Source organism: Chlorocebus sabaeus, chromosome 11 (genome assembly GCF_047675955.1).
Source record: "Chlorocebus sabaeus isolate Y175 chromosome 11, mChlSab1.0.hap1, whole genome shotgun sequence".
Classification (NCBI taxonomy): Eukaryota; Metazoa; Chordata; class Mammalia; order Primates; family Cercopithecidae; genus Chlorocebus; species Chlorocebus sabaeus.
In genome coordinates this window covers 101,197,912-101,225,461 of record NC_132914.1, presented here as the reverse complement: position 1 = coordinate 101,225,461, position 27,550 = coordinate 101,197,912, and the positions used below count along the sequence as shown (strand labels likewise).

The 27,550-nt window shown below is 40.8% G+C and overlaps 3 protein-coding genes across 5 annotated transcripts in view; 2 read left to right on the top strand and 1 right to left on the bottom strand.

Annotated features, from left to right (window-relative positions):
• Positions 1–4,123, top strand: part of GLT8D2 (glycosyltransferase 8 domain containing 2) — a 74,179-nt gene extending 70,056 nt beyond the window's left edge. Inside the window, 1 exon segment of the mRNA XM_073021043.1 lies at positions 3,533–4,123. Coding sequence (XP_072877144.1) covers positions 3,533–3,702 — 170 coding nt within the window. The 3' untranslated portion in view covers positions 3,703–4,123.
• Positions 4,124–4,242: 119 nt separating this feature from the next.
• Positions 4,243–27,060, bottom strand: TDG (thymine DNA glycosylase). Of its 2 annotated transcripts, XM_008004458.3 has the most exons (10): positions 26,951–27,060; positions 16,328–16,470; positions 13,257–13,498; positions 12,369–12,438; positions 10,101–10,236; positions 9,818–9,900; positions 9,644–9,738; positions 8,135–8,306; positions 7,401–7,526; positions 4,243–6,167 (listed from the first exon to the last, which is right to left on the bottom strand). In XM_008004458.3, the coding sequence occupies exons 1-10, from the start codon at positions 26,971–26,973 to the stop codon at positions 6,025–6,027; spliced, it is 1,233 nt and encodes a 410-aa protein (XP_008002649.1). In that variant the 5' UTR covers positions 26,974–27,060; the 3' UTR covers positions 4,243–6,024. The 2 variants fall into 2 exon arrangements, with proteins under 2 accessions (XP_008002649.1, XP_008002650.1); XM_008004459.3 differs by lacking the exon at positions 16,328–16,470 and having other exon boundaries at positions 26,951–27,051.
• UQCC6 (ubiquinol-cytochrome c reductase complex assembly factor 6) overlaps positions 26,946–27,550 on the top strand; it is an 18,977-nt gene continuing 18,372 nt past the window's right edge. The window contains exon 1 of one of the 2 annotated variants that reach the window (XM_037996615.2): positions 26,946–27,056. Coding sequence is in view for 1 of the 2 variants with exons in the window: in XM_008004460.3 (XP_008002651.1) it covers positions 27,411–27,493 (83 nt within the window). In the remaining variant the exon portion in view is untranslated. Of the gene's footprint in view, positions 27,057–27,296; positions 27,494–27,550 lie in introns of those variants that run through there. The other variant, XM_008004460.3, reaches the window with a different exon arrangement.

Here is a 27,550-nt window from a genome sequence, read left to right as displayed (position 1 = left end):
TTTCACCATGTTGGCCAGGCTGGTCTCAAACTCCTGCCCTCAGGTAATCCACCCATTTTGGCCTCGGAAAGTGCTGGGATTACGGCATGAGCCACCATGCCCGGCCGCAAATGTGCATTTTATAGATCCAGTGAGCACCATGGCGAGGAGAGGGTGCTACATACAGCACCAGGTTGTTCAGTTCAAATCCTCCAGGTGACCTTGGGCAAGTGACTAACCCTCAGCGCTCAGATTCTGCAAGTGCAGCTGATATTCTTAGCTACCTGCGGGGCGTGTTTCTGGAGATTTATGGAAAGCCATCAAACTCATGCTTAGCATATAGTATGTGCTCAGTAAACATTAACTGTTAAGAGAACTTTCGGCTGGGAGTGGTGGCTGACACTTGTAATTCCACCACTTTGGGAGGCCAAGGCGGGTGGATCACCTGAGGTCAGGAGTTCAAGACCAACCTGATCAACATGGTGAAAACTGTTTCTGCTAAAAATACAAAAATTCGCTGGGCATGGGGGCAGGCACCTGTAATCCCAGCTACTCAGGAGGCTGAGGCAGGAGAATCGCTTGAACCTGGAAGGTGGAGGTTGCAGTGAGCTAAGACAGCACCACTGCACTCCAACCTGGGTGACAGGAGTGAAAATCCATCTCAAACAAACAAAAAAAAAAAAAAAAAAAAAGAGACAGAAAGAAAACTTTCACTGCCAAAACTTCAAAACTTTATGGAACCGTCAAGCCACACTTTTATTTTCTCTTGCAGTAACTTACAGTGGACAAAACCAAATAAATTAGCATAATGGCTTAGGATGAATTCAGAAAGCTGCCATTAAAATTTATCCTTTAAAAAGCAGTTGACTCTGTTCTCTGTGAGTTCCTTAAGTCTTTTATTCACTACACAAGTGTAGGGTTTTTGTATGAATTGGAATCCCAACTATGATTTTGGGTAAGTTACTGAATACATATAAATGGCTTAGCGTAAAGCCTAGCATAGAGGACACATTCACATCCACCCTAACACATGCCACCATCCCTTATCCAAAACCCCTGGGCCAGACCTGTTTAGAAGTTTAGAAAGGGTTTGGATTTTTAAAAGGTAATGTGGTGCTGAGTAGGATCTAGGTTTTACTGCCAAAGAAGTTATTAAAAAACCTTTTCTCTTCAGACCTTTGGGGATTATTTTAGAATTGGAGGCAATGGATATGGACTTATATTTACCAAGTGTCCATTACATTGCTAAGAACTGGACTAGGTTCTGTTAAGGAAGGTGAATATTATTTCTAATTCTCACAACAACCCTGCAAGGTGTTATGTCCCATAATCTTTTTTTTTTTTTTTTTAAAAAGGATATAATTGTGGAGGCTGAGTTCCTGTTTGCTCTCGATAATTCTGTGGATTGCTTTTGCATTATTACCAGAATCTTCTGATTTTCCTGAGCATGTGTATGCACAAGAGTGCCATAGGGAAGTTAGTGTTCTGTCTGATTTGAGTCATGTTGGGTTCAACATTAGGTGAAATATCAACCTTTCCATGTGCAGATCCCATCAAAGTAGAAGGTCTATTTTTAAAAATGTGTAGGAACAGTTATGCAGAGCTTAGATCAATAAGGTTGTAGCATTTTATGATCTTGAGACAGAAACTCAGAATTACATTTTATGAAACATCCAACTTAGACCAGGCACGATGGCTCATGCCTGTAATCCCAGTACTTTGGGAGGCCGAAGCGGGTAGATCACTTGAGGTCAGGAGTTCAAGACCAGCCTGGCCAACATGGTGCAACCACATCTCTCCTAAAAATACAAAAAATTAGCTGGGCATGGTGGCACACGCCTATAATCCCAGTTATTTGGGAGGCTGAGGCAGAAGAATAGCCTAAACCTGGGAGGCAGAGATTGAAGTGAGCAGAAATCATGCCACTGTACTTCAGTCTGGGTGACAGAGCTAGACTCCATCTCAAAAGAAAAAAAAAGAAAAGGAAAAAAAAAAAAAGAAAAGAGAGAAATATCCAACTTACTGACAAGTAGGAAGGGACATATTCTTCCCCAAGGAAAGATGTCATTTTTCTTTGTAGAACAGAGCTTCCATCTGTGCTGAAGGTTTTGGAATCAGGGATGGTGTGCAAAGTAAATCTACACAAAAATCATTTGAAAAATGAGGTTTTAGGGTGTTCTGGAGGTAAAAGGGCAACATAACACTAATGGGCATTAAGTTTGGGTCTGAACAGGCAGGCTTAATATTTGTTAAATTTACAAAATATATTTAGCTAAAAGCAATTTCATCACCCAAACTGCAAGCCCCTCTGAGGTAGTTCTGCATAGCCCTTCAGTTACGAAGCTGAGAGATGAGGATGCCCTTAGTAGAGACTTTTCACGGGAAGGTGCCTCTTCCCAAATGAATATTTCCTTTGTATAGAGTCTGATGATTGATAATTATTCCAATTATGCTGCGATAGCTTCAAACAACTAGTTTCTCTTCTGCAGCTGCCATCACAGCTATGTTTATTAGTAACAAAAGCCAGGTTGTGTTGTTGTTAACGTCATACACTAGAATAACATAACCCTAGCAAATCAACCCTCTCATAATTCAATGGACTTTCAGCTGTTTAAATAATATATATATCAAATTCCTTTTCATGGAAAGTTGAACGCTATAGAGATTTTTTTTAAATTTTACATTCACACCACCTTAATGTAGTTCTAGAATAGGCATTCTAAAAAATATTCTAAGCAATGACACTGTTAGGGTAAATGCATAGTCTCTTGAAGTGATGACTTATGAGGGGAGTAATATTCAGGTGGAGATAGCTGTTTAAAAAGTAGACCTTAGTCACATTTTACATGAAGACAAGACTGTTCAAAAGAAAATGTTGCCATTTTTCATTAAGGAGGTGAAATGCAGAGAAAAAAGAACCCCTATAAACTCTTGGGTGGGAGGAAAATTAATAGAACTTTTTCGGGGACAATGTGGCAATCTCTATCAAAACTGAAAAGGCACACACCCTTCAATCTAGCCATTCTACCTACAATATTTTATCCCACAGATATATTTGTACACATAGACTAGACATACACAGAGGGGTGTTCATTGCTGTGTTTATGCTAATGATAGGATAGAAACAATCTAAATGTCCTTAATAAGGAACTTGGTCAATAAATAATTATCTATCATTCTATACAGTCACTAAAAATAATTTGGTAAATCCACATGTACTGCTGTGGAAAGTTTTCCAAGACAGTAATTTTAAAAGGCAATGTCCAAATAAAGAAATAAAATAATTTTGTCTTTTAAAGGCAAGGTAGCAGTATGCTTATGTTCTGTCTTTAAATATACATATACATGCATACAGGTCAAACAATGCTATAGCTTTACTAGAAGGATTCACAAGAGACTAACAACGGTTAATTTGGAGACATGGGGTGGGTAGAAAATTCACTGTATAGCCCTTTTGTTTACCTTTTTTTAAACTATGAACTTGTATTCAATTTATAATACAAAAATGTTATTCTCTAACAAGCCTATTATTTTTTCTTTAAACACAATGAAGGCTGGAATCCAGATGCCAGATATTCAGAGCATTTTCTGCAGGAAGCTAAATTACTCCACTGGAATGGAAGACATAAACCTTGGGACTTCCCTAGTGTTCACAACGACTTATGGGAAAGCTGGTTTGTTCCTGACCCTGCAGGGATATTTAAACTCAATCACCATAGCTGATATAACTCTACCCTTAAAATACTGCCTGTCTAGAAATGTGGAATTATCTCTTTGTAGCCAACTATAACATTGTTCTTTATGAACATTACCTTTGATACAGATGAGCCACAATATAAAAACCAAAAACTACTGTGTGCAAATTATACCTTGGACCATACAGGCATTGACTGACTTCTTTAAGTACATGTGTTAACTATGGAAATCGAGATTATGTGACTGAAAAACATAAAGGAACAGACCCATCTAGATACCAGTAATCAATCTGCTTAATTCTGAATAACAATTATGTCCACAAATTTTTAAAACTTCTAAATGTATTTTTCACATGTAGACCTTTTTAACAGGTTGCCAATCTTTTCTTTTATAAAACTATTGCATTTAAAATATGGATGTCTGAAAAATAAAATATTCATCATTTTTATGACTTTTATCATGTTATTATTCTACATGTTAAATATAATAGAAGGTAAACTGACCTCAGGTTTAAAGGGGAAAGAATACCACTCAGTTTTGCTACAGAAAAAGCCCATAACTTAAGGATAACAATTCTTAATATATTTTATTGTAAAAGCCATCAGACTTTCAAATGAATTTTAAAATCTTTCAATATTATTTAATGAAAAAGTCTCATACTGTCATGTACAGGATATATCAACATTTACTACTCATCTGTCATGTTAGGAAAAACATCATTATTGTATGCTTGGAAAATCCTCAAACCCATCTCTAGTGGATGTCTGTCATAATTTAAAGGGTATTTTCCCCATTCAAATAAAACAATCTATTGTAAAGCTACAATAGTTATATACCAAAGCAATACCTAGTTACATGCTTTACACAGTCCCGTGAAAAAATAATTTAATTGCTCCTAATCCCTGATGCAAGGCACTTCAAAGCACCCGCACAAAACGTCCATGTAAACAGCAGTACAGTATATCATTTAAATAACATAAATGACTTTTACACAGCTTGACCTAGACTTAAGGAAAAATAAAATCCATCACAGCCACAGCTAAAAAGCATGTTAAGATTCACAACAAGAATTTGTTTCTCTCATAGAGAAGAGCAATCATATAACCTCCTGGGGGTGGGGGAGACCTCCTAAATATTTTATATTGATTGACAAAACAGCATGCTCCCTGGGTATGTATGAAATCAGAATATTCAGGAGTGACTGAGAGGATGCAAATGGCATTTCTTAGTACCCAGCTTTAGTATCTACCAGACCTAGTAGTCTGGATTATTTGTAGCACCATGGAAAACTCATTAGAAAATCACAAAAGTATATACCTCAACCTTTCCATGAGGTTCATTTAATTCATAGTAACAAACAGCAATGATGCAGATAAAGAATCTTTAAAATTATTGGCTTACTGGATTTACCTAGCAAGAAAAATTCTATATTACTTATTTTAGTACATCTCATGTACATAAAGCACCAGTTTAAGTGAGATTATGAAGTATTTCCAGCATCTTTTTGCTTAGCCTAAAAGTTCATTTTTTATCACTTTCCATGGCACATTCTTAAAGCCAAGGAAGATAAAACTAGAATGGTGATAAATATGAATGGAGAAATACAGTTCCTTCCCTATCATATTTATGTGTCTCAAGTAAAACACAGACGAGTGGCAAATGGTCTACTGCATTCTCTGGAACCTGCCACCCCAGAGTAGTTACTGGCTACTAGAGGATTAACACACAGGGCTGAGCAGGTCAAAGCCAGGGCTCTGTCAGGTAAGGGCCAGTTTTTACTACCGAGCAACTCACAAACACCACTGGTAAAGCAAAGAGGTCTGAGTGTGCATATAACTCAGGGAACCCTGAGTTTACCCTTAGTTACCACTAAAAACTAACGAATGAGACTCCACTGAGGCTTAACTTCATATACAAAAATCAACACATTTGCCTCTTTGACAGTGGTAATTATTATTAGCATGCCCTGCTTAGGTATAAAAGGGATGATGGTATATCTAGGTTTATGCACAGTTAAGAATCAACTATAAATATTCAGACTTGTATTTTAAAATTACAGATCACAAGTGACTCCCAAAAGAAAATCAATTTCTTCATAAATGAAATATAGTATATAAAAAGCTGGAATGATGATTAATTCAAATACAAAAGCTAGTATACAAAAACCCTACTTTTTCTTCCAAACTACTTAGGTTCATAAGGTTCATACTACCACACAACTGTTCTACATTACAATTACACCACTAGAGTAAAATACTAATAAAACAGTTCAGTTAGCAAACTGAGGTTCTACTTGTTGACAACTGCATTAAAACTGCAGCATTTAAGCAGAGCTGAGAAGCACCATTCTTAAGCATGACTTTCTTCTTCCTGTTCTTGTGTTCCACAGTGATTATTAAAGGAAGGAATCTGGTCTGTAAATGACTGGGTCATCCACTGCCCATTAGGAATGCCACTGAAAGTTGATTCTCCTCTTAACTCCACACTGTCAACTGCCAGAAAGACAAAGTTAGTTTATGCCATTTAGAAATTTTTGCTTTTTTTAAAATAGAGACTGGGTCTCACTCTGTCGCCCCCAGGTTGGAATGTAGTGGCACGATGACAGCTCTTTGCAGCCTCAAACTCCTGGGCTTGAGTGATCCTCCCATCTTAGCCTCTCAAAGCACTGGGATTACAGGGGTGAGCCACCACATCAGCCTCTTTGGAAGTTTTTTTTTCTTTTTGAGACGGTGTCTCACTCTGTCACCCAGGCTGGAGTGCAGTGTGGTGATTTTGGCTCACTACGGCCTCTGCCTCCCGGGTTCGAGTGATTCTCCTGCTTCAGCCTCCCAAGTAGGTAGGATTACAGGTGCCTGCCACCATGCCCAGCTAATTTTTGTATATTTTAGTAGAGACAGGGTTTCACCATGTTGGCCAGGCTGGCCTCGAACTCCTGACCTCAAATGATCCACCCACCTCAGCCTCTCAAAGTGCTGGGATTACAGGTGTGAACCACCATGCCTGACCTGGAAGTTTTAAATGATCAAAGTAGGAGATTTTAAGTCTAGTGAAGAAGAATTATTATTAAAATAGTTAAGCAAGCTTCCTGAATACAATTATAAGTTTCTGTTCTATTTTTCAGATACAGGACTCATTTGTTATTAATCCTCATTTGTTATTAAAGGAGGAAAATGCAACTAGGATGGCCAAGAGTTCATGACTTAAAGAAAATGCACTGTAGGCCAGGCACCACTGTAGGCAAGGCACAGTGGCTCACGCCTGTAATCCCAGCACTTTGGGAGGCTGAGGCGGGGTGGATCACGAGGTCAGGAGAGCGAGACCATCCTGGCTAACACGGTGAAACCCTGTCTCTACTAAAAATACAAACAAAAATTAGCTGGGCATGGTGGCGGGCGCCTGTAGTCCCAGCTACTCGGGAAGTTGAGGCAGGAGAATGGTGTGAACCCGGGAGGCGGAGTTTGTAGTGAGCTGAGATGGCGCCACTGTACTCCAGCCTGGGTGACAGAGCGAGACTCCATCTCAAAAACAAACAAACAGAAAATGCACTGTAAAAGTCTGTGTAATTCAATGTGAAATAACCATCAATTTTTCACTATTAGTCACTAAATGAAATTTCATATTTCCATTCCCATTCTTCAGTCATTTACTCTCCTTCTATTAAAATCCTCCCCCCAATCCTGGCAAAACCGTCTTTGAAAGGAATACACATGTGGAGGTAAACATACTTAGCCCATTTGAAGAGAAGCCACAAGGTTCACCGTTGCATGGATTTTCTCTGTAAGCACCACCATATGCTGCCTCATAACCTGGATCATATTTTTCTTCCTTAACAGCCATCTTCTTTGCATCCTCTGTGAGGAGGGTAAAAAAGATTTAAAACTGATTTTGTACAACAATTTTGAAACTAGTTTTATTCAGAAATCATGAACAATTATTTTTCTTGAATGTTCACATATACTGAGATACGTCTCTATTAATCTTTGAAACATAGCATATACTAAATAAATACATAAGAATTGTAAAACCTCTTATATTCATTAGGTAGGGTACAATATTTCTTACATCCCTCTGCTCTGGCACTCTGAAGGTGAATTATCTGTAGGAGTGCCAGAGTAGAGGGAAGACCTTGGTAAAAGGAGATTTTAACAGTGACTAATACTCATTATCAGAGCACTCTGGCTGCAAATATAATTATTTTCTTTTCTCCTGCTTTTAAATCCACAACATTCTGTAATACGTGTGTGTGTGTGTGTGTGTGTGTATCCATTATCAGAGTGTGTGTGATAATATCCATGTGTATGTGATAATCATCCATTATCAGAGCACTGTGGCTACAAATATAATTGTTTTCTTTTCTCCTGCTTTTAAATCCACAACCTACTTTCTGTAATATGTGTGTGTGTGTGTATATATATATATAGACACAAAATGAATAAAAGGAATGAGGATAGTAACGTACCTTGGGCAAGCTGTAGGTCAAATGTATACTGCACCTCTTGAACATCCATATTTCGTTCAATGCCTTTCAACTGATCTCTTAAGTCCTTCAGTTTTATGTAGTAATGAACTTTGTCTTGGGCTCGAGGAAACTGAGCACATCTTGCACTGGATGATGGCATAACATAGCAGAGCTAGAACCACAACATTTTATAATTTCAGAAATCTTAAAATTCTATTGAATTCACTCATATTGAGATTAGAGTATTTGTCTTTATTTGGGTTAATAACTTGATACTTAACTACATATAAATATATGTAAAAATCAATCAAAGTAGTTGCGTTTAAGTTTGAATTTATAATACTGACTTATTACCAAGTCAGTAAGTAAAAAATAATGAGCCTCCTCCTAATAAGCTGCCTCCTGGGTTCAAGCGATTCTCCTGCCTCAGCCTCCTACATAGCCGGGATTACAGCGCACGCCACCATGCCTGGCTAATTTTTGTATTTTTTAGTGGAGATGGGGTTTCACCATGTTGGCCAGGCTGGTCTCAAACTCCTGACCTCAGGTGATCCGCCTGCCTTGGCCTCCCAAAGTGCTGGGATTACAGGCGTGAGCCACCACACCCAGCCTCCAAATGGCATGTAACAGAGAATGATACAGTACTCTACAGGAAGTACTGAACTTGTACAATTTTAACCAAGTAGACAAAGGTGGGCCTTCATTTAAGCAAAAACCGGTGCCATAATAAAAGTCATCAATTGCACATTTATAAGAAGTTATAAACAAAAAAAAATTTTAAAGGAGAAGTTTAAATATATGTAGGTGGCAGAAACATTTTTAGGTCTCCACAAAAACCTGGCAGCAAATTAGCTTCTCCATCAGTTAAAATGTTGTATATACAACATGTAAATCTGTGCACTGTGTTGTTTTTTAAAAGTTGTAAACAAAACCTAAAACTATATTTAAGAAGCAAAATTGGGACCAAATGCCTGCAGAAGCTCTGTAGAGATGAGAGTTTGAAAAACACTGTTCTTTCATGATAACTTTGTGTATAAGACAACAGTACTGAATACCAGTTAGGTTGGCTGGAGGCTTGTCTGGGTTTTATTATTTATATGGCTCTAAAATGAAGTTGAGCTAAGATATATAAATGGGGCAATTAGTTTTCCTAATCAGGATCATGTCTGCGTTTCCACGTTTGTTTCACAACTGAGTACAAGGGCTAAACCATTTGAATTTGACAACTACATGCCATTAAATGTATTCTGAATATAGTATATGAGCCAGTTCCTCTCAATATTTTCACTGAATAACAACATCAAGACATTTAGCTGACAAATGTTTTCTTTCTAATAAACCCTAATAGTATGTGAATTCATTGACAACTATTAGTTAAAGCTGATGTATAGATATTAAAATACAGTGTAAATGTTTTGCATGGCATAAATCACGATAGGACAAATAAGCAAATTATCTAGAAAAAAATTCACATTTAGCTGATATACAAACTCAATTTTAGGGACTTACAGTTTCTGTGTCTGGAATCTTATGGGGCTGAAGCCCAAATTCCAAGTTCTTAACCTTTACTCCAAAAACTTCTTTACTAAAAATTTCATAAATACCTAAAATGAAGTACAAACATATTTACATTGCCCATAATGTTAGCAAAGAAAAAAAATAAAATTTAAAAGTAAATCTTACATTTTCCATTAAACACTGCTATTCGTGGCTGATATTTCTGTAATTTCTGTACTAGAATACGTCCTCCTTCACGAAATTCTTTACTAAAATTGAATTAAAAAGTAGTCAAAAACATAAATATGGCAATATTTTTAATACGCTAAATTCAGACAGCTTTCAATGAAAGACTGTATCGCACATTTGTTGAGCTCAGCTTGAACTAGATACATATGATGTTCCTAGAATATTTGGGCACCAGCCTAGTGAAGGTTCCAACCCATAAAAACAAATGCTGTGTACTTACCTGGAGAGATCTTTGCTACCAGGTGTCGTCCTTTCCACCATGTTGGTAAATCCAATGCCATACTTCCCTGGTAAAGTATGATCATCCATATGGTTCAGCTGGACCTCGCTGAGCCCTGACATAAACAAACACTTCCCTGTGAAATGAAAATTCAGTTATTATTTTTTTTAGACAGGGTCTCGCTCTGTCACCCAGGCTAGAGGCTAGAGTGTGGTGGCACAATCATGGCTCAGTGCAGCCTCGACCACCGAGGCTCAAGCAATCCTCCCACCTCAGCCTCCTGAGTGGCTGGGACCCCAGGTGCACACCACCATGCCCAGCTAATTTTTGTAATTTTTTTTTTTTTTTTTTTTTTTTTTTGAGATGGAGTCTCACTCTGTCGCCCAGGCTGGAGTGCAGTGGCCGGATCTCAGCTCACTGCAAGCTCCGCCTCCCGGGTTCACGCCATTCTCCTGCCTCAGCCTCCCGAGTAGCTGGGACTACAGGCGCCCGCCACCTCGCCCGGCTAGTTTTTTGTGTTTTTTAGTAGAGACGGGGTTTCACCGTGTTAGCCAGGATGGTCTCGATCTCCTGACCTCGTGATCCGCCCGTCTTGGCCTCCCAAAGTGCTGGGATTACAGGCTTGAGCCACCGCGCCCGGCCAATTTTTGTATTTTTTGTAGAGACAGGGTTTCACCATGTTGCCCAGGCTGGTCTTGAACTCCTGGGCTCAAGTGATCTTCTCACCTCAGCCTCCAAAACTGCTGGGATTACAGGTGTGAGCCACCGCGCCTGGATTTAATCATCATAATTATCTTGTGAGATACTATTATTATCTCCTTTTCACAGGGGGTTGAGGCAAATGCCTGCCCAAGAATATATAGCAACTCAGTTTAGGAAACTTTGAGACTATTTTGCTTTACAATTGGTGATACCACCACCTCACACATAAATATACAGCAATAGACTAACAACAAACACCTTGACGGTGAAGAAATTTAAAAGTCCAAACTTTCCTAAAAAAGGAATTTTTTATAGGAACAATATGTTATTATTAGTTCCAAAACCACATTACTGTCAGTTGCCCTAAATGTTCTGAATGTTACCGTTAGATAATCAATTAGAATTTCCTGAGGGTATATTGTATATACTGATCTATTAGGTGGTATAAGGTGAGATGATTTACATACAAGACAACTTATATAGAGAAGGTAATGCAACAGTAGTTACGCTTGTTTTTTGTTTGTTTGTTTTCTTGTTTTTTTGATACAGGGTCTAGTTCTGTCACCTAGGCTGGAGTGCAGTGGAGTAATTGTGGCTCACTGCAGCCTCTACCTCTCAGGTTCAAGCAATCTTCCCAATCCTGCCTCTGTAGTAGCTGGAACTACAGGTGTGCACCACAACCTCTACCTGATTTTTTGTAGAGATGAGATCTTGCTATGTTGTACAGGCTAGTTTCAAACTCCTGGCCTCAAGTGATCCTCCTGCTTTGGCCTCCCAAAGTGTTGGGATTACAGGTGTGACCCATCAGATCCCGCCAACACTTCGTTGTAAAACTTACTCTAAAAATATAAGTCTTTACTACTATTGTATGCTCTCCTAGAAAATAATCAGCAGAAATCTGGAAATGTTAGTATTATGTCTGCGTTGCCACAGAGATGTACTATACTATCGTTCCTATGCCTATAGAGAACAATTTTTAAAAAAAATCATTTTTAAAGAGTAATACAACTTGACCGGGCGTTGTAGCTCATGGCTGTAATCCCAGCACTTTGGGAGGCCGAGGTGGGCAGATCACCTGAGGTCGGCAGTTCGAGACCAGCCTGACCAACATGGAGACACCCCATCTCTACTAAAAACACAAAATTAACCAGGCGTGGTGGCACATGCCTGTAATCCCAGCTACTAGGGAGACTGAGGCAGGAGAATCACTTGAACCTGGGAGGCGGAGGCTGCGGTGAGCGGAGATTGTGCCATTGCACTCCAGCCTGCACAACAGCAAAATTCCATCTCAAAAAAAAAAAAGGTAGTACAACTCATTAGAAACAATTCAAACAAAAGAGAAAGTACTCTTATTCACGTCCCTCCACTCTTAGACTAAAATGTTAACAGTGACATATCATTTCAAACCCTCTTATTTTCATGTACAGACGCATATACAGAATATGAAACATGAATGTGTATTTATAATCTCTTTCTTTTTAAAAACACAATTGTTTTTTTTTTGAAAAAACCTGTTAAAAAGGTATCTAATTTAAAAGTAAATTAATTTAAAAGGTAACCACTTACAAAAATGGTTTCCAGGTCCAGGGTAATGATGCCCTTTGTAAGCAGCCATTAGTCCCGGGTTTATGCCAATCTATAAAACAAAACAATTAAGACGTTTCATCTTAAAAAGTAGGACCTAAGCCTTAGGGTTTCTATGGAGGAGTGGTGGACAAAATTGAGTTGATTAAAATACAAATTTAATTGAGCATCATAAGCAATATCATTTACCAATCACTACTCTTGATCTGAACAAAGTATTTCATACATGGGAAAGAGATTTTCTTTATTTTAAAAGTTTTGCTGTTATTTTAAAAAACCAGTTTGACTCCTTCATGATCCCAGGCCTCTCGCCCTCACCAACTGGGCTGCTTTGGGTCTGGAAAGAGAGGTCCTGGAACAATCAATCAGTCTGAGCCCATGTCCAGCCACAATTCTGATTCTCAGCTTTCAACAAGCTCGCTCCACATCACCTACACAATTATTCACATGCTGATGTTTCTTACAGTTACTGACAAAAATAAGAGCTTAAAATCTGTGCTACCATTTATGAAGTCTCCACAGGTATTCAGTCGAAGTGATTCACATGGATTATCTCATTTACTTGCAACCCTATGAGGGGGTGGTATTATCACCCTTGGTTTATCAGTGAGAAAACCGGTGTTCAGAAAGTTAATAAGGCTTATCCAAGATTATACTTGTGACAGGATTTGAACCCAGACAGCCTACATTTGAAGCCCACCCTCTTAAACACTCCCATATAACACAAACTCATGCAGGTGACACCATTTACCACCAAAAGGATTCTTAGAAATGGTCCTTTTCAGCAAAATGCTATTTGCAAGGACAACTGTTAAGTAAAGGTAATCCGCCAATACTACTTATAAAATCCAACGAGGACAAAGATCTTACAATGACAATGTCCAGATTGAAGGTCAAAATATCGGGGAGAGTCTTGGTCAGAAGTTCAGCTTCTGAAATACCATTAAAACGGTCTACTTTTCTTTTTACTTTAAATGTGTCTGTAATTTTTTCTTGTTTTTCTTTTGATTTTGCAGACTTGCCAGATTTTTTTGATTCAGCAGGTTTTTTGGGTTCCACTGGTTTTTTTGGTTCTGTTGTTCTGGGTTTTCTTTTTCTTCCTTTTGGAGCCTCTGAAACACAATTTCCAGAAATGCAGAAAATCTTAACTTAGAAACTTTAGCAGCTTTCCCAGAAAAGTTACCCAACAAGCACCTTTTGTACCTGTCTCCCCAAAATTAAACTCTTACAGTCCCAACATCAGTCCCCTCTGCAGTATCCTCCCCTTCTTTCACCCTAGAACTGGGTTCATGCAATCCCCCATGCCTACTTTCCTTCCCCTGCTAGCTGTTTGTGGGAAGAATAATCATAGACTATTACTTTCTACACAGCATTACTTGGCATCTTAACCTCCTCAGGGATACAAAGTTTCTATGTATCATTTTATATAAATTCTAAATGTAAATACATAAATAAGCAAACAAGAACAGAAAAATAGAGAAACAGGAAGGAAGGGAAACATTTTAACTCAATTTCTCCAGTAGAAAATCACAAATGGGCCAGGTATGGTGGCTTATGTCTGTAATCCCAGCACTTTGGGAGGGCAATTTGGGAGGCCAAGGCAGGCAGATCACCCGAGGTCAGGAGTTCGAAACCAGCCTGGCCAACATGGTGAAACCCTCGTCTCTACTAAAACTACAAAAATATTAGCCAGGTGTGGTGGTGTGCACCTGTAATCCCAACTACTCGGGAAACTGAGGCAGGAGAACTGCTTGAACACAGGAGAACTGCTTGAATGCAGGAGGTGGAGGCTGCAGTGAGCTGAGATCAGGCCTCTGCACTCCAGCCCGGACAACAGAGCAAGGCTCTGTCACCAAAAAAAAAAAAAAAAAAAAAAAAAGAAAGAAAGAAAGAAAGAAAGAAAAACACAAATGGCTTGTGGGCTTGTTTTAGAGAGGAAGTATATTCTGTTCCATACATAGTTGAAGAGAGAAATTTAGGGGTGCTTAGGATGACATCTCTGGGTTGGCAATATTTTTCAAAAGGCAGGAGGAGGGCTCCGACCTCAGGACCTAAAGCAGTTTCTCAACCTCCACACTATTGACATTTCAGGCTGCACAATTTGTTGTTGTGGGTGGCTGTCCTGCACATTACAGAACGTTAAATAGCACCCTTGATCTCTACCCACTAGATGCTAGTAGTACCCTGCCAGTCTTGATCATCAAAAGCGTCTTCAGACAATGTCAAATGTCCCTTGGGAGGGCAAAATCACCCTTGATTGAAAACCACTGACCTATAGGTGCCCAGCAGGAAGCCCTGGTTTTCTTACCCTTAATTATTTAACATTTCTCCTAACTACTCAGGCCTCTACCCGACTCTACTCCTCTTTGGCATTTCCCCCAGTCAAGCCTGGCAGGATACAGGCAGTCAGTCCCTCCTCTCTTCTGCCTCACATTGCCTTAGCCACTCCCTATGCCAACGGATCCACCATGATTGGCGTGTAGCTGGGGAAGTCTAATGCGGAGGCAGAGTTATTAGATGTGTTCCTGCAATTAGTAAACCGAAACCCTGAGCACATTTCTCATACAAATACTGTTATACTGGAGAAAATCACTAACTTCTCTCCATCCACTCTCCCGCCCCCGGAATCTATGATTTTCTTCTAATTCTCTGTCTTGGTGAATGGCACCTCCTCCAACCAAATGCCTATGCCAGAAACCTGGCAGTTACTTCTGGACTCCCCTTTCTCCCCCACTACCCTGCCATGCTCCCCCCAACCACATGAAACCCATTAGCCATGGCTAGGTAATTCTACCTCCTAAGTGTTTCCTAACTCTCCACCCCTTCAGGTCCTCCTCAGTACTCCCTTAGATTATTCAAACAGTGTCTCTAATCCATCTAATCCACTCATTGCCTCTGAGGTTTTTTTGTTTGTTTTTGTTTTTGTTTTGAGACAAGAGTCTCACACTATTGCCCAGGCTGGAGTGCAGCGGTGCAGTCTTGGCTCACTGCAGCCTCTCAGCCTCTGCCTCTAGGATTCAAGCAATTCTCATGCCTCAGCCTCCCCAGTAGCCGGAATTACAGGCGTGCACCACCACGCCCGGCTAATTTGTATATTTTCAGCAGAGGCGGGTTTTTGCCATGTTGGCCAGGCTGGTCATGAGCTCCTGACCTCAGGTGATCTACCTGTCTCAGCCTTCCAAAATGCAGGGATTACAGGTGTGAGCCACTGTGCCCGGCCTGCCTCCAAGTTCTAACTTGTTGTCTACCAACCAGTCTATCCTCTCTAATATTTCCAGACGAATTTGTAAAGCACCAATCAAGTCAAGTCATCCCTTGCTTACATTCTCTCAACAGCTCCCTATTGCCTTCATGATAGAATATAAATTCTTTGGGATAAAAAACAAGCTTCAACTGTTCCCATCTGGCCTCATCTCTCACTATTTCCTTGTTACATCCCGGACTCCAAGGACACAGAATTGCTCTGTTTCTGGCCGTGCCATGCTTGTGTGTGTCCGTACCCGGCCTGTGTAGCCCCCTCAGCCTGGACACTTCCCTACTCTCATCTTCATGGGGATGAAGCCTCCACACTGTTAGAGTTTCAGAGCCCTGGTGTCATTTCTCTGCTCTGAGAAGCGGCCTCTGAGCCGTCAGTCTGAGTTAGAAGCCAACCCCATAAGCTTTCAGGGCATTCATTCTATGCCCCTCTTCACTATGAACTGTGCTGAGCTGTAACGTGTATTTACTTATTACTGTTCTCTATTAGATTATGAGATATTTTTGGGCAGGATCCATGTTCTTTTATTCCCCAGAACCCATCAGTGCTTAGCACAGACTAAGTACTTAAAAAGTGGATTTGACTTTTTAACACTAAAATAGAGCTAAAATTCACCATGAAACCCTTTCTTAAATAAGCTGGCTGATCCGATGTTGAATTTTCTAAGCTCTCATGGTGAAACTACCTTGCACTGGTTCCTGAGCGGGAGCTGGGGCTGGAACTTCTTCTGGCATTTGCTGTTCATTCACAACTGCCATATTAGGAGCTTCAGCCATCATTTGTTGAAATGGAAACGTATAAAAAGCTTGAGCTTGCTGAAGGCAATAGCTGAAAGAATAATGAAGCATGAGACGTAATGATAAAATTACCCAAACGTAAATCCAAATGATCAGCTGTACAAAAGTCTTCAGTATAGTATTCAGTATTTTGTAACCAGACTAAAGATTTATTTAGAGTGGATTACAGGGAGGAGAGATCTAGTCCTCTGTGTACACGTTCACCAAACTTTACTGAGTGCTTACTAACCAACCATTAACTCTTGCACTGTTTAATGATAAGATGTGTCACTGATAAAACTGATCAGTCCTGTCAAGTCAGCCCAGACTTTCTCTGAAATAGGACTGAGGGAATTTTCTAGCAGACAGACTTGAAAGGTCTATCAACCCACACAGGGTTAAGATGTCCCCCAATACAATTTGTGCCCCTACTTTCAGTATCCTTCAGTATTTAATCACCCGAAGATCCCCTCCAATCTAATTAAGATTCTCTTTTAGTTTCTTTTTATTTGCCTGTTTACTTCTTTTTTCATTAGTTTTTTTTTGTGTGTGTGTGGAGACAGGGTCTCCCTCTGTCACCCAGGTTGGAGTGCAGTGGTGTGATCTTGGTTCACTGCTACTGCTGAGGTAGATCTCAAGGGATCCTCCCACCTCAGCCTCCCAAGTAGCTGGGACTACAGGTGTGAGCCCCAATGCTTGGCTAATTTTTGTATTTTTTGTCCAGACAGGGAGCTCAAGAGATCTGCCCACCTCAGCTTCCCTGAGTGCTAGGATTACAGGTGTGAGCCACTGCACCCAGGCCTAGATTTGATTTTTATTGGTGGTAGTATTGTTGTTTTGTTGGGGTTACTTTTTTTTTTTTTTTTTTGCCACTGCTATGGTTGGAATGTGTCCCCCAAAGTTCACGTGTTAAAAACTAAATCCCCAATGCAAGTGTTGAGAGGTAGGACCTTTATGAGGTGACAAGGCTTGCACAGTGGCTCACACCTGTAATCCCAGCACTTTGGGAGGTCGAGGAAGGTAGATCACCGGAGGTCAGGAGTTCATAACCAGCCTGACTAACATGGCAAAACCCCGCCTCTACTAAAAATACAAAAATTAGCTGGGCACAGTGGCATGCACTTGAAGTCCCAGATTCTTGGGAGGCTGAGGCAGGAGAATTGCTTGAGCCTGGAAGGCGGAGGTTGAAGTGAGCTGAGATTGTACCACTGCACTCCAGCCTGGGTGACAGAGCGAGATTCTGTCTCAAAAGAAAAAAAAAAAGATGATCAGCTCAAGAGAAGGGCTCTCCCTTCATGAATGGGTTAATGCTATATTATCACAGGGGAGGGTTCCTGATAACAGGATGAGTAGATGAGTTGAACCTCCTTTCCTATCTCTGTCACAAGTGCTGCCTCACCGTGTGATTCCTTCTGCCATTTTATGATGCAGCAAGAAGGCCCTCATCCGATGTAGCCCCTCCACCTTGAACTTCCCAGGCTCCAGAAGTAGGAGCCAAAAAAACCTCTACTGTTTATTAATTGCCCAGTCTATGGTATTCTGAAATGCAACACAAAACAGATTAATTCACTAAAGAGGAACGTGAAATGGATATTTTGTAAATATGTTGAATTTATGAAGGAAAAAACCTCTAAACCTCTCTTCTGAACACAATTTAAATTTTGTTCAAAGTATTCTGTTCAAAGGAAAGAATGTGGACTTTCAAAGAAAACAATTAAAAAAAATACTTCTCATGGCCTTAAACCACTATCTCATGGTGTTACTCTTAGCATAAAACCAGGGAAGTAAACACATATTTGATGAAACTCAAGTCACAGCAAATGCCAAATAATGCCATTAAATAGGCAGGAGAAGAAAAACAGTAGAAAGTAAAATGGAAAAGTTTGGTCTACTATTTGGAGAGGAAAGTCATGTTTTCTATGGCAAGATACTTTACTAATCAGTTTTCGTTCTCATGACATTCACCGAAAGAGAACAGGAAGCTCAGAAATCAGATTAAAAAGGGAAATGAGGCCAGGCATGGTGGCTCATGTCTGTAATCCTAGTGCTTTGGGAGGGCAAGGCAGGAGGATCACTTGAGGCCAGGAGTTCAAGAGTGGCCGGGGCAATATAGCAAGATCGCCACCTCCACAAAAAAATTTTAAAACATTAGCTGGGCATGGTGGTACATGCTGGTAGCCCTAGCTGCTCAGGAGGGTGAGGCAGGAGAATTGCCTGAGTCTAGTAGTTAAAGGTTACAGTAAGCGATGATCACATTGCCGCACTCCAGCCTGGGGGACAGAACGAGACTCTGCCTCAACAACAACAAAAGAGGGAAAATGAGTACACTTTAAATGGATGAACTATGTAGTATGTAAATCATATCTCAGTAAAATGGTTAACAGGAAGAAAAAAAAAAGGCAAACTAAAGCATTTCCTGGATAAGCTTAAATGGCCTGGGGAGACAAAGGATAACAGACCACCCCAAGTGGCTGGGCTAAACGTTGGCAGCTCAAGATAAACAGAAGCCCAATCCCAACGGACAAACCACTGGAGAGGCATTTCCACTTCCAGCTGTCTTTAAGGGCAGGTTGGTAAAGCAAAGATTAAGAATGAGTGAGAGAGATTAACCTGTATCATAAGAGTTTATTTCTTTAAATATATTGTTCACAAATTACATAAAGTTATGATTTAGTAAACTAAAATACATTAACATGAGAAAACACTATGCAGCTACTAAAAAATTAAATAATTATGTAAAAGAACATGAAAGAGTTTATATTTTAAAACAGAAAAGAATACAAAATAGTAATGTAAACTAAGGCTACACATAAGGGAAAATATGTAGACAGGGACAAGAAGTTAAGATGTAGAACCATGCTTAGAACCATGCCTGGCACAAAGTAAAATGTCCTTTTTTTTCAAACTTTTCTTTAATATTATTAGTAGTGCTTTGCAATAAATTGTTAAAATACTGGTTGTTCAGTATTTTTGATTTAAATATTCTAATGATGAATTGGATATGGCTAGGTTAGATCTGGAAGTCTTCAGCAATGGTCCTGTGGCAATTCTAACTAAAGAAACTGCAAGTTCTGACTGTGGTCAGTGGCAGGTTTCCGAGATTCTAATAGCACCTTGATTTAGCTTGAATATACAGAAACAAAGACATATGGTGACAATAAATGCCTGAGCAAAAGAATGCATGAGATGTAGTTGGGCATGGTAGCTCATGCCTGTAATCCCAGCGCTTTGGGAGGTCAAGGCAGCAGATCACCTGAGGTCAGGAGTTCGAGACTAGCCTGACCAACATGCAGAAACCCTGTCTCTACTAAAAACACAAAGTTAGCTGGCGTGGTGGTGCATGCCTGTAATCCCAGCTAGTTGGGAGGCTGAGGTAGGAGAATCACTTGAACCCAGGAGATGGAGGTTGTGGTGAGCTGACACGGAGCCATTGCACGCCAGCCTGGACAAGAGCGAAACTCTATCTCAAAAAAAAAAAAAAAAAAAAATGCATGTGATGTGTTTTTACTCTGTCACATGGTCAGGAAGGCAATCTACCTACCACCCTCCCATGTTTCTTACTACTGCGCTCAGAATTTCACATGTCCCATTTTGAGCACTTCATGAAAATGCAAACTGAAAATACATAAATTAGGGAGACATTGTTCACATTACAAGAGGATTCTTTAAAAAAATCTTACAAATTGTTGGTATAGTCGGAGGTTGTTAATCATCTTCAGGAATTCCGGGGTTCAGAAGCTGAAAATAAAAATTCTAGAAATCACAGTGGGCTGAATAAAAAGCGAAAAATAAAGAGGAAAAAGCATCTGAACTCTTATATTAGATAGGTATATCAAGTTTGAAAGAAACCTAGAAACTTATCTACAATAATGATATATCCCTTAATCTTTCTAAAGATGGACTGTGGCATTTTACAAAAAGTTAAATTAGAATGGATAAAGAAAAATAAACCTATGGAAAATAAAAAGTGTGTGTTCTGAGGAATACACTATCTTTGAGAATTAAACTTAGCTTATTTACCTCAACAGCTTTCTAAAAGCCAGAATAAAAGAAAGATGGTAGATTACAACATTCTTATTACTTGGCAGAAACAAGCATTACATCTGAACAAAAATCTTCATAAACTTGAATGCTAGTTAACTAAAGAGTTCTGGATAACTGGTCGGACGTGGTGGCTCATGCCTGTAATCCCAGCATTTTGGGAGGCTGAGGTGGGTGGATCACGAGGTTAGGAGTTCGAGACCAGCCTGGCCAACACGGTGAAACCCAGTCTCTCTAAAAATACAAAACTTAGTTAGGCATGGTGGCATGCGCCTGTAATCCTAGCTACTCGAAAGGCCGAGGCAGGAGAATTGCTTGAACCAGGGAGGTGGAAGTTGCAGTGAGCCAAGATCATGCCACTGCACTCCAGCCTGGGCAACAGAGCAAGACTCTGTCTTAAAAAAAAAGAAAAGGGTTTTGTATTATTATAATAACAACTAAATGTATAAGCAGCATAAACCTGTTTCAACCTCAGTGTGAAGATATTTCTTAAATACATTTGTGTATGCATAATGATCATTGCTACTTTATAATCCAGAACTCTGCAATGTTTCTGAGCAATAACTCTATGAGAAGGACAGTAACGAAGAGCATTTAGTCACTTATCCTCTCCAGGTATCCATTTCCTCACCATGAAAATGAGGAATTAGATTCAGTGATTTCTACGTATGTGGATGATGTACAGGAAATAGGACTAGATCTGTCTAGACTCAAAACAGACCCCAAAAACTTTCTACTTTCTATAACTTCCTGATGTCAAACTTACAAGCGTGATTTTATTTCCCTTTGTTCACTTTTCTTCCCCCATCATTTACCATTGTCTCAAATATTCTTCACTCCCTCTCTCTCTCCCTCATTTTCCTGTTTACCTCTTTTTCTCTCCTAGCCTCCATTTGCACTCACCTTCTGTTGAACTGCAGCGCTCACAGATTGTTTTTCTGTTGTTGTTTTTTGTTTGTTTGTTTTTTGAGACCGAGTCTTGTTCTGTCACCCAGGCTGGAGTGCAATGGCGTGATCTCAGCTCACTGCAACCTCTGCTTCCTGGGTTCAAGCGATTCTCCTGCCTCAGCCTCCTGAGTAGCTGGGATTACAGGCGCCCGCCACCGCGCCCGGCTAATTTTTATATTTTTAGTAGAGACGGGATTTTACCATGTTGGTCAGGCTGGTCTCCAACTCCTGACCTCAAGATCTGCCCACCTCAGCCTCCCCAAAGTGCTGGGATTACAGGCGTGAGCCACCTCACCTAGCTAGATTGGTTTTTTATAGCTGCCTGGAACTGATGAACTGTGTACAGTCATCCTTTAGTTACTAATCAGTCTTTCTAAAAATGGACTGTGGTATGTACCTAGTTTCGTGTACATGGGGGATTGGTTCTAGGACTCCTCACAGATACCAGTATCTAAGGATGCTCAAGTCGATTGATACAAAATGGCATAGTATTTGTATATAACCTATGCAGATCCTCCCTTATACTTTACATCATCTTTACATTACTCATAATACCTAATACAATGTAAATGCTATGTAAGTAGCTGTCATCCTGCACTCTTTTTATCTGTACTATTTTTTAATGTTGTTATTTGTCTTTTTTTCCCCCAAATAATTTAAATCCACAGTTGGTTGAATTCTTAGATGCAGAATCCAGAGATATGGAAGGTTGACTATATTTTCTGATAGTCTTTCTCAAAGCACACATACACACACTCCACACAGAGAGTTCATTAAGAAGTCCAGTTAATTCAGATTTGCTATTATTTAATATTTTTAATTATTACTTTTTTTAGAGATGGAGTCTTACTCTGTCACCCGTGCTGGAGTGCAGTGGCACGATCATAGTTGGCTGCAGCCTCCAACTCCTGGGCTCCAGTGATCCTCCTGCCTCAGCCTCCTGAGTAGCTGAGACCTCAGGCGCACACCACCATGCCTGGCTAGATTTGCTGTATTTCAAAAAACTAAATCTTTAAGGTTTTCTCTAAAATTAATGACTCCAACTTCTTTTTATCTTCAATTATTTTACACTATTTTAGGGATTTAAGTTGCTTTTTTCTTTTTTAAGAGACAGGGTCTGGCTCTGTCACCCAGGCTGGAGTGCAGTGGTGCTATCATAGCTCACAGTAACCTCACACACCTGGGCTCAGGCAATCCTCTCGCCTCAGTCTCCTGAGTAGCTGGAACTACAGGTACATGCATCTATGCCTGGCTAAATTTTAAATTTTTTGTAGAGATGAGGTTTTACTATGTTGCCCAGGCTAGTCTTGAATTCCTGGCCTCAAGTGATCCTCCCACCTTGGCCTCCCAAAGGCTGGGATTACAGGTGTGAGCCACTGAACCCAGCCTAAGTTGCTATTTTCTAAATACATTTTATTATCTTCACTTAAAAAAACCACATGTGATACTGAATACTTACGAAATAATGAACAAGGCTAAATAATCCAAATACTCAACTAAAGGGGTCTGGTTATGTCAATTATGACACGATAGCACCATAACCATTGTTAAGATTCCATTCGATATTCCTAGGTGGAGGTCTGTGTATTCACCATATGTACATTCTACTAGACACTGTGAATAGAAAGATTTAGAATAAGCCAGTCCTCCTACAGTATTCCTCAAAGAGTATAATTCCTCATGTAGTATGATGTCAAATTTCTTCAGTATTTGCTCATTTTTTGGTACTCAGAATCAAACAAAACTCCAGATAAAGCCTCATCAGCCTGAAACTGAGCAGGACTACCAACTTGCTCATTTTGGAGACAAACTGCAGAATCCATGACACTGGCACCCACATTATACTGTTGATTCACACTGAGTTTCCCATCAATGAAAACTGTCCTTGTATCACTTCGCCCTCATTCCACTTTATCACTGATTTTTCTACAGCTGAGTATAGGATTGTGCCTCTTCTTTGTAAAAGATGATTCACCATTCCAGTCAGTCAGGGTTTATCTGGACTCTGATTCAATCAATCAGTCAATTCCACAAATTGCTCCCAGGCTTGGGTCACTCACGAATTTTATCAGCATGCCATCAGCACCCTGCTGCTGTTAAGCTACTGAAAGGAACAAAGTTAGGGATAGAGATACATGGCATATGAGTACAGACCTCTCTTCAGTCTGCCTGATTCTTTCAGTAGTAAGCCAGGTTTTTATTTCACCTAATTGGATTGCCATCAGCCCATCGCCATCTTGCCCACTAAGAGAAGCGGTAAAGCAGATTTGCTAGCTAGAGAGGCAGACTTGGAAGCCAGGTCAACTGGATTCAAATTTCAGCTCTCCCATTTACTAGCTCTGGGGGCAAGTTCCTTAATCTCTTTATGCCTCTTAATCTCTTCCATATCTGTAAAATGGCAACAGAACCTAATAATTGGTTATGAAGATTAAGCTAGTTGGCATATGTAAAACATCCAAAACAGTACCTGGTATATGATAAATTTGCTATAATAGTGACTACCATAGGTACCTCCTGTCAGCATCCTTCTGATGCTGCCTGTCTAGTGTAGGTCTTGCTTTCTTTCTGAACTGATACTGTAGTGTAGTGGTCACTAGTTATGCTACCATGCCTGGTTAATTTTGTATTTTTAGTAGAGATGGGGTTTCACCATGTTGGTCAGGCTGGTCTTGAACTCCTGACCTCGGGCGATCCACTCGCCTTGGCCTCCCAAAGTGCTGGGATTATAGGCATCAGCCACCGTGCCTGGTCAATTAGTTTCTTTTAAAAATGCTCAGTAACCATTGATAAGTAAAAATTTTGTTCAGGATCAAGGTAAAGAGAGGACAGACTCCACCTCTGGAAGAACAGGAACCCGTGTGTTTATTTCCAGGCCCCGTACATTTGCTACAAATCCTCAAACACTGCTTTAATCTGGCCTTTCCCTTGAAATACAACACACACAGGCCAGGGCATATGATTCTGTTAGAACACCTGAAACTTCTCCTAAATGCCTTCATTGATCTTGAGCTTTAAGTCTTAAAGATACTCATTCTGCCATTTCCAGTCAGACAATCATTTTCCTAACATAGGAGATGTAAAATCCAAATCAGAACAAAGTACTTAGGTGTTCTGTTGTCTGCTGCCACCATGCCAGTAGACTGGGCAGAAAAGCCAAATCTTTATTCTTCTTCTTGTCAACATCTAACTAAAACAGTCCTTCCTGGTCTCCTTAACATTTCTATAAAGCCTATTCTCATTTGAGGGTTAATCTTTCCTGTTTGTATTCTTAGTGGTCCATGCCACTCTCTTCCAGTCACTTTTGATTTGGCATCCTATTTTCCATCCTCAGTAAATGTCTTTTTCATGCCTGAGGTCACTGGAAACAACCCAGTACCCTTATAAAATTCCTCCTTTATTCCTCTCTGGTTGATTAGACTGTAAGCACTTTCTAAGACTCCTGAACTATTTTGCCATTGAAATAAAGTCTAGGCCGGGCGCTTTGGCTCATGCTTGTAATCCCAGCACTTTGGGAGGTCAAAGTGATCACTTGAGGCCAGGGGTTCAAGACCCGCCTGGCCAAAATGGTGAAACCTCGTCTCTGGTAAATATACAAAGAATTAGCTGGGCGTGGTGTTGGGTACCTGTAGTCCCAGATGCTTGGCAGGCCAAGACATGAGAATCGCTTAAACTCGGGAAGCAGAGGTTGCAGTGAACGGTAATTGCACCACTGCACTCCACCCTGGGCAACAGAGTGAAACTCTGTCTCAAAAAAAAAAAATAAATAAATAAAAAGTCTATATTAATGGAATTTGAATTTTCTTCTTTGAATATCTGAAATTAGTCTTCTAAAATAAAAAGTTGGCTGGGCGCGGTGGCTCACATTTGGAATCCTAGCACTTTGTGAGGCCGAGGCGAGTGGATCACTTGAGGACAGGAGTTCAAGACCAGCCTGGCCAACATGGTGAAACCCTGTCTCTACTAAAAATACAAAAAATTAGCCAGGCCTGGTGGCAGGTGCCTGTAATCTGAGCTACTCGGGAGGTTGAGGTGGGAGAATCGCTTGAATCCAGGTGAAGGAGGTTGCAGTGAGCCAAGATCACTGCACTCCAGCCTGGGCAACAGAGCAAGGCCCTGTCTCAAAAAAAAAAAAAAAAAAGTAAATTTATTTTTTTTCACATCCCACATTACTAGCATTGACTAGCACAGTCAAGGGTGACAGAGAACTACTCTCTAAGGATTACCTGGGGTCTGAGTCATTTCAGAAGATTACATAGAATTTTCCAGTTTCTGAAAGGTGAAAGCTTTCCAAGACAAAATAAAATCTGGTCTATAGCCTTTTGGATGAAGTCAGGCCGACATGTCACAGCTTTGAGCTGAACAGTGTATTCAAGTCCTACTATTTTGCTGTAAGACCCTGGATAAAGTCTTACAATGTGTAATTTATTCTTGGCCCAAGTTTCAAATCTGCTCTGAAGTAAGGTCACGAGAGAGATTTCCACAAATTTTGGTGAATTCTCTTATTTGTAAAGTTCTTCTGGGAAAGAAGTGGAGTAATTTATTCCAGGACTTGATCTACAAAGTCAAGATAAAGCCTACACTTTTTCTACATATATCTCTTTTCCTAAACTCTTATTTTGGTTAGTGTGCCCTTTCATGTAACACCAATTCTCGGCATGTCAGAATCAGATTCCAGACATGTCGACTTTACAGACATGAACAGGCCCATAGAAGTCCTTTGCATTGCCTAAATTCAGCTCCCATTAGCCACTGAGAGTCAGGTAACTCTTCATTAGGTATAATAGGTTTTTTTTTCTTTTAATTTCAATGTAAATCATCACTCTATCTTTTAAAAAACTGCCACCATATCCATTTTTTAAAAATTTAGTTTTCCACCAGGAGTTCAAATCCCTAAATCTCTTGCTTTTGCAAATCCTTCTCTTGACTCCCCCAGAGGACTTTTTAAAAACGGATTCTTAAGATCGTCCCCAAGACCACTGGAAAACTCAAAGGTCATTTTTAGATTGACTACTCGAGAGTGGTATACATATTCCCACAACAAAATTATCTAACCCATGACCCTTAACATTGCTTTTAGTAGGCCTTCGGGGAGGAAGCCGTAACAAATCAACCAACTTTAAAATGAAAACTCCTGGGGCTGGAAATGTTCGACACTCATCTTTACAGCTCTTAGCGTGGTAATGGAGGATGAAGGGAAACGTAGCCAAGAAAGGCATCCAAAAAGACACATTAACCAAAGACTGCTGGATGTTTACTAATATATTTTATAGTCAACTGGCTATCGCGGGGAACCAAAGAAGGGTCCAGGTGCACCAGGTAACCCTCAGAGCAACTCCGACCGCCACGGCCACCGCCGCCGCCACCGCCGCCGCCGCCGCCGCCGCCGCCAGGGAAGGGCCAAGCAGGCCGCCGTGCGCACGCGCGGTCCCGGCCTTTGTATTCGGGCCGGGATTTAAAAGACCCCTGCGTGCGCGCGCGCTCGCCAGCCAACCTGCCCTGCCGTGAGGGGCGCAAGGGAGGGGCAGTGCTGGCCCCGGCATTACCTGCCCGCGTTCTCCGCTTCCATTCCCCGAGGCAGCTGATGCGGACGGCTCCACCTGCCAGGCACACGGGCGGCCGGTCTCTGTAGTACGCGTCGTACTCACTGCGGTAAGACAACCCCAGAGACCTGGGCCTGATGGCTGGCAGTACCCGGACAGTGGCTGGACTCAAGCCCCTCCCCCAGGCTTCTGCCCTCCCCCACGGACCCCCTTTCTGCGCTGCACTTCCGCCTCCTCTGAGCCAAATCCCACGCGTACTGACCGTCACGTGATGGAGGACAGCCCAATCACGCTCACCCCCTTCTCGCAGGGCGCCCCAGCTCCGCCGCTTGGCTTTTCGGGAAGGGTGGAGGACCAGAAGACTGGGACTAGGTACCCTCCGCTGACGTCAGCTTTTGTCCCCAGTGTTTTCGGGAACTGGTGGACGCGTGGGCTATAGGGTGCTGACCTTTGGGTGCTGTGTATGTGGGATGATGACGCTTATCAGCTTTATCTAGTCCTTTCCACCCCGAAATTCGCGCCGATTAAAGACTGTTGCATTATCAGGTAATGAGATGTGAGGGAGAGACTTTGAAAGTGGAAAACCTGGTCGTCGAGGCCACT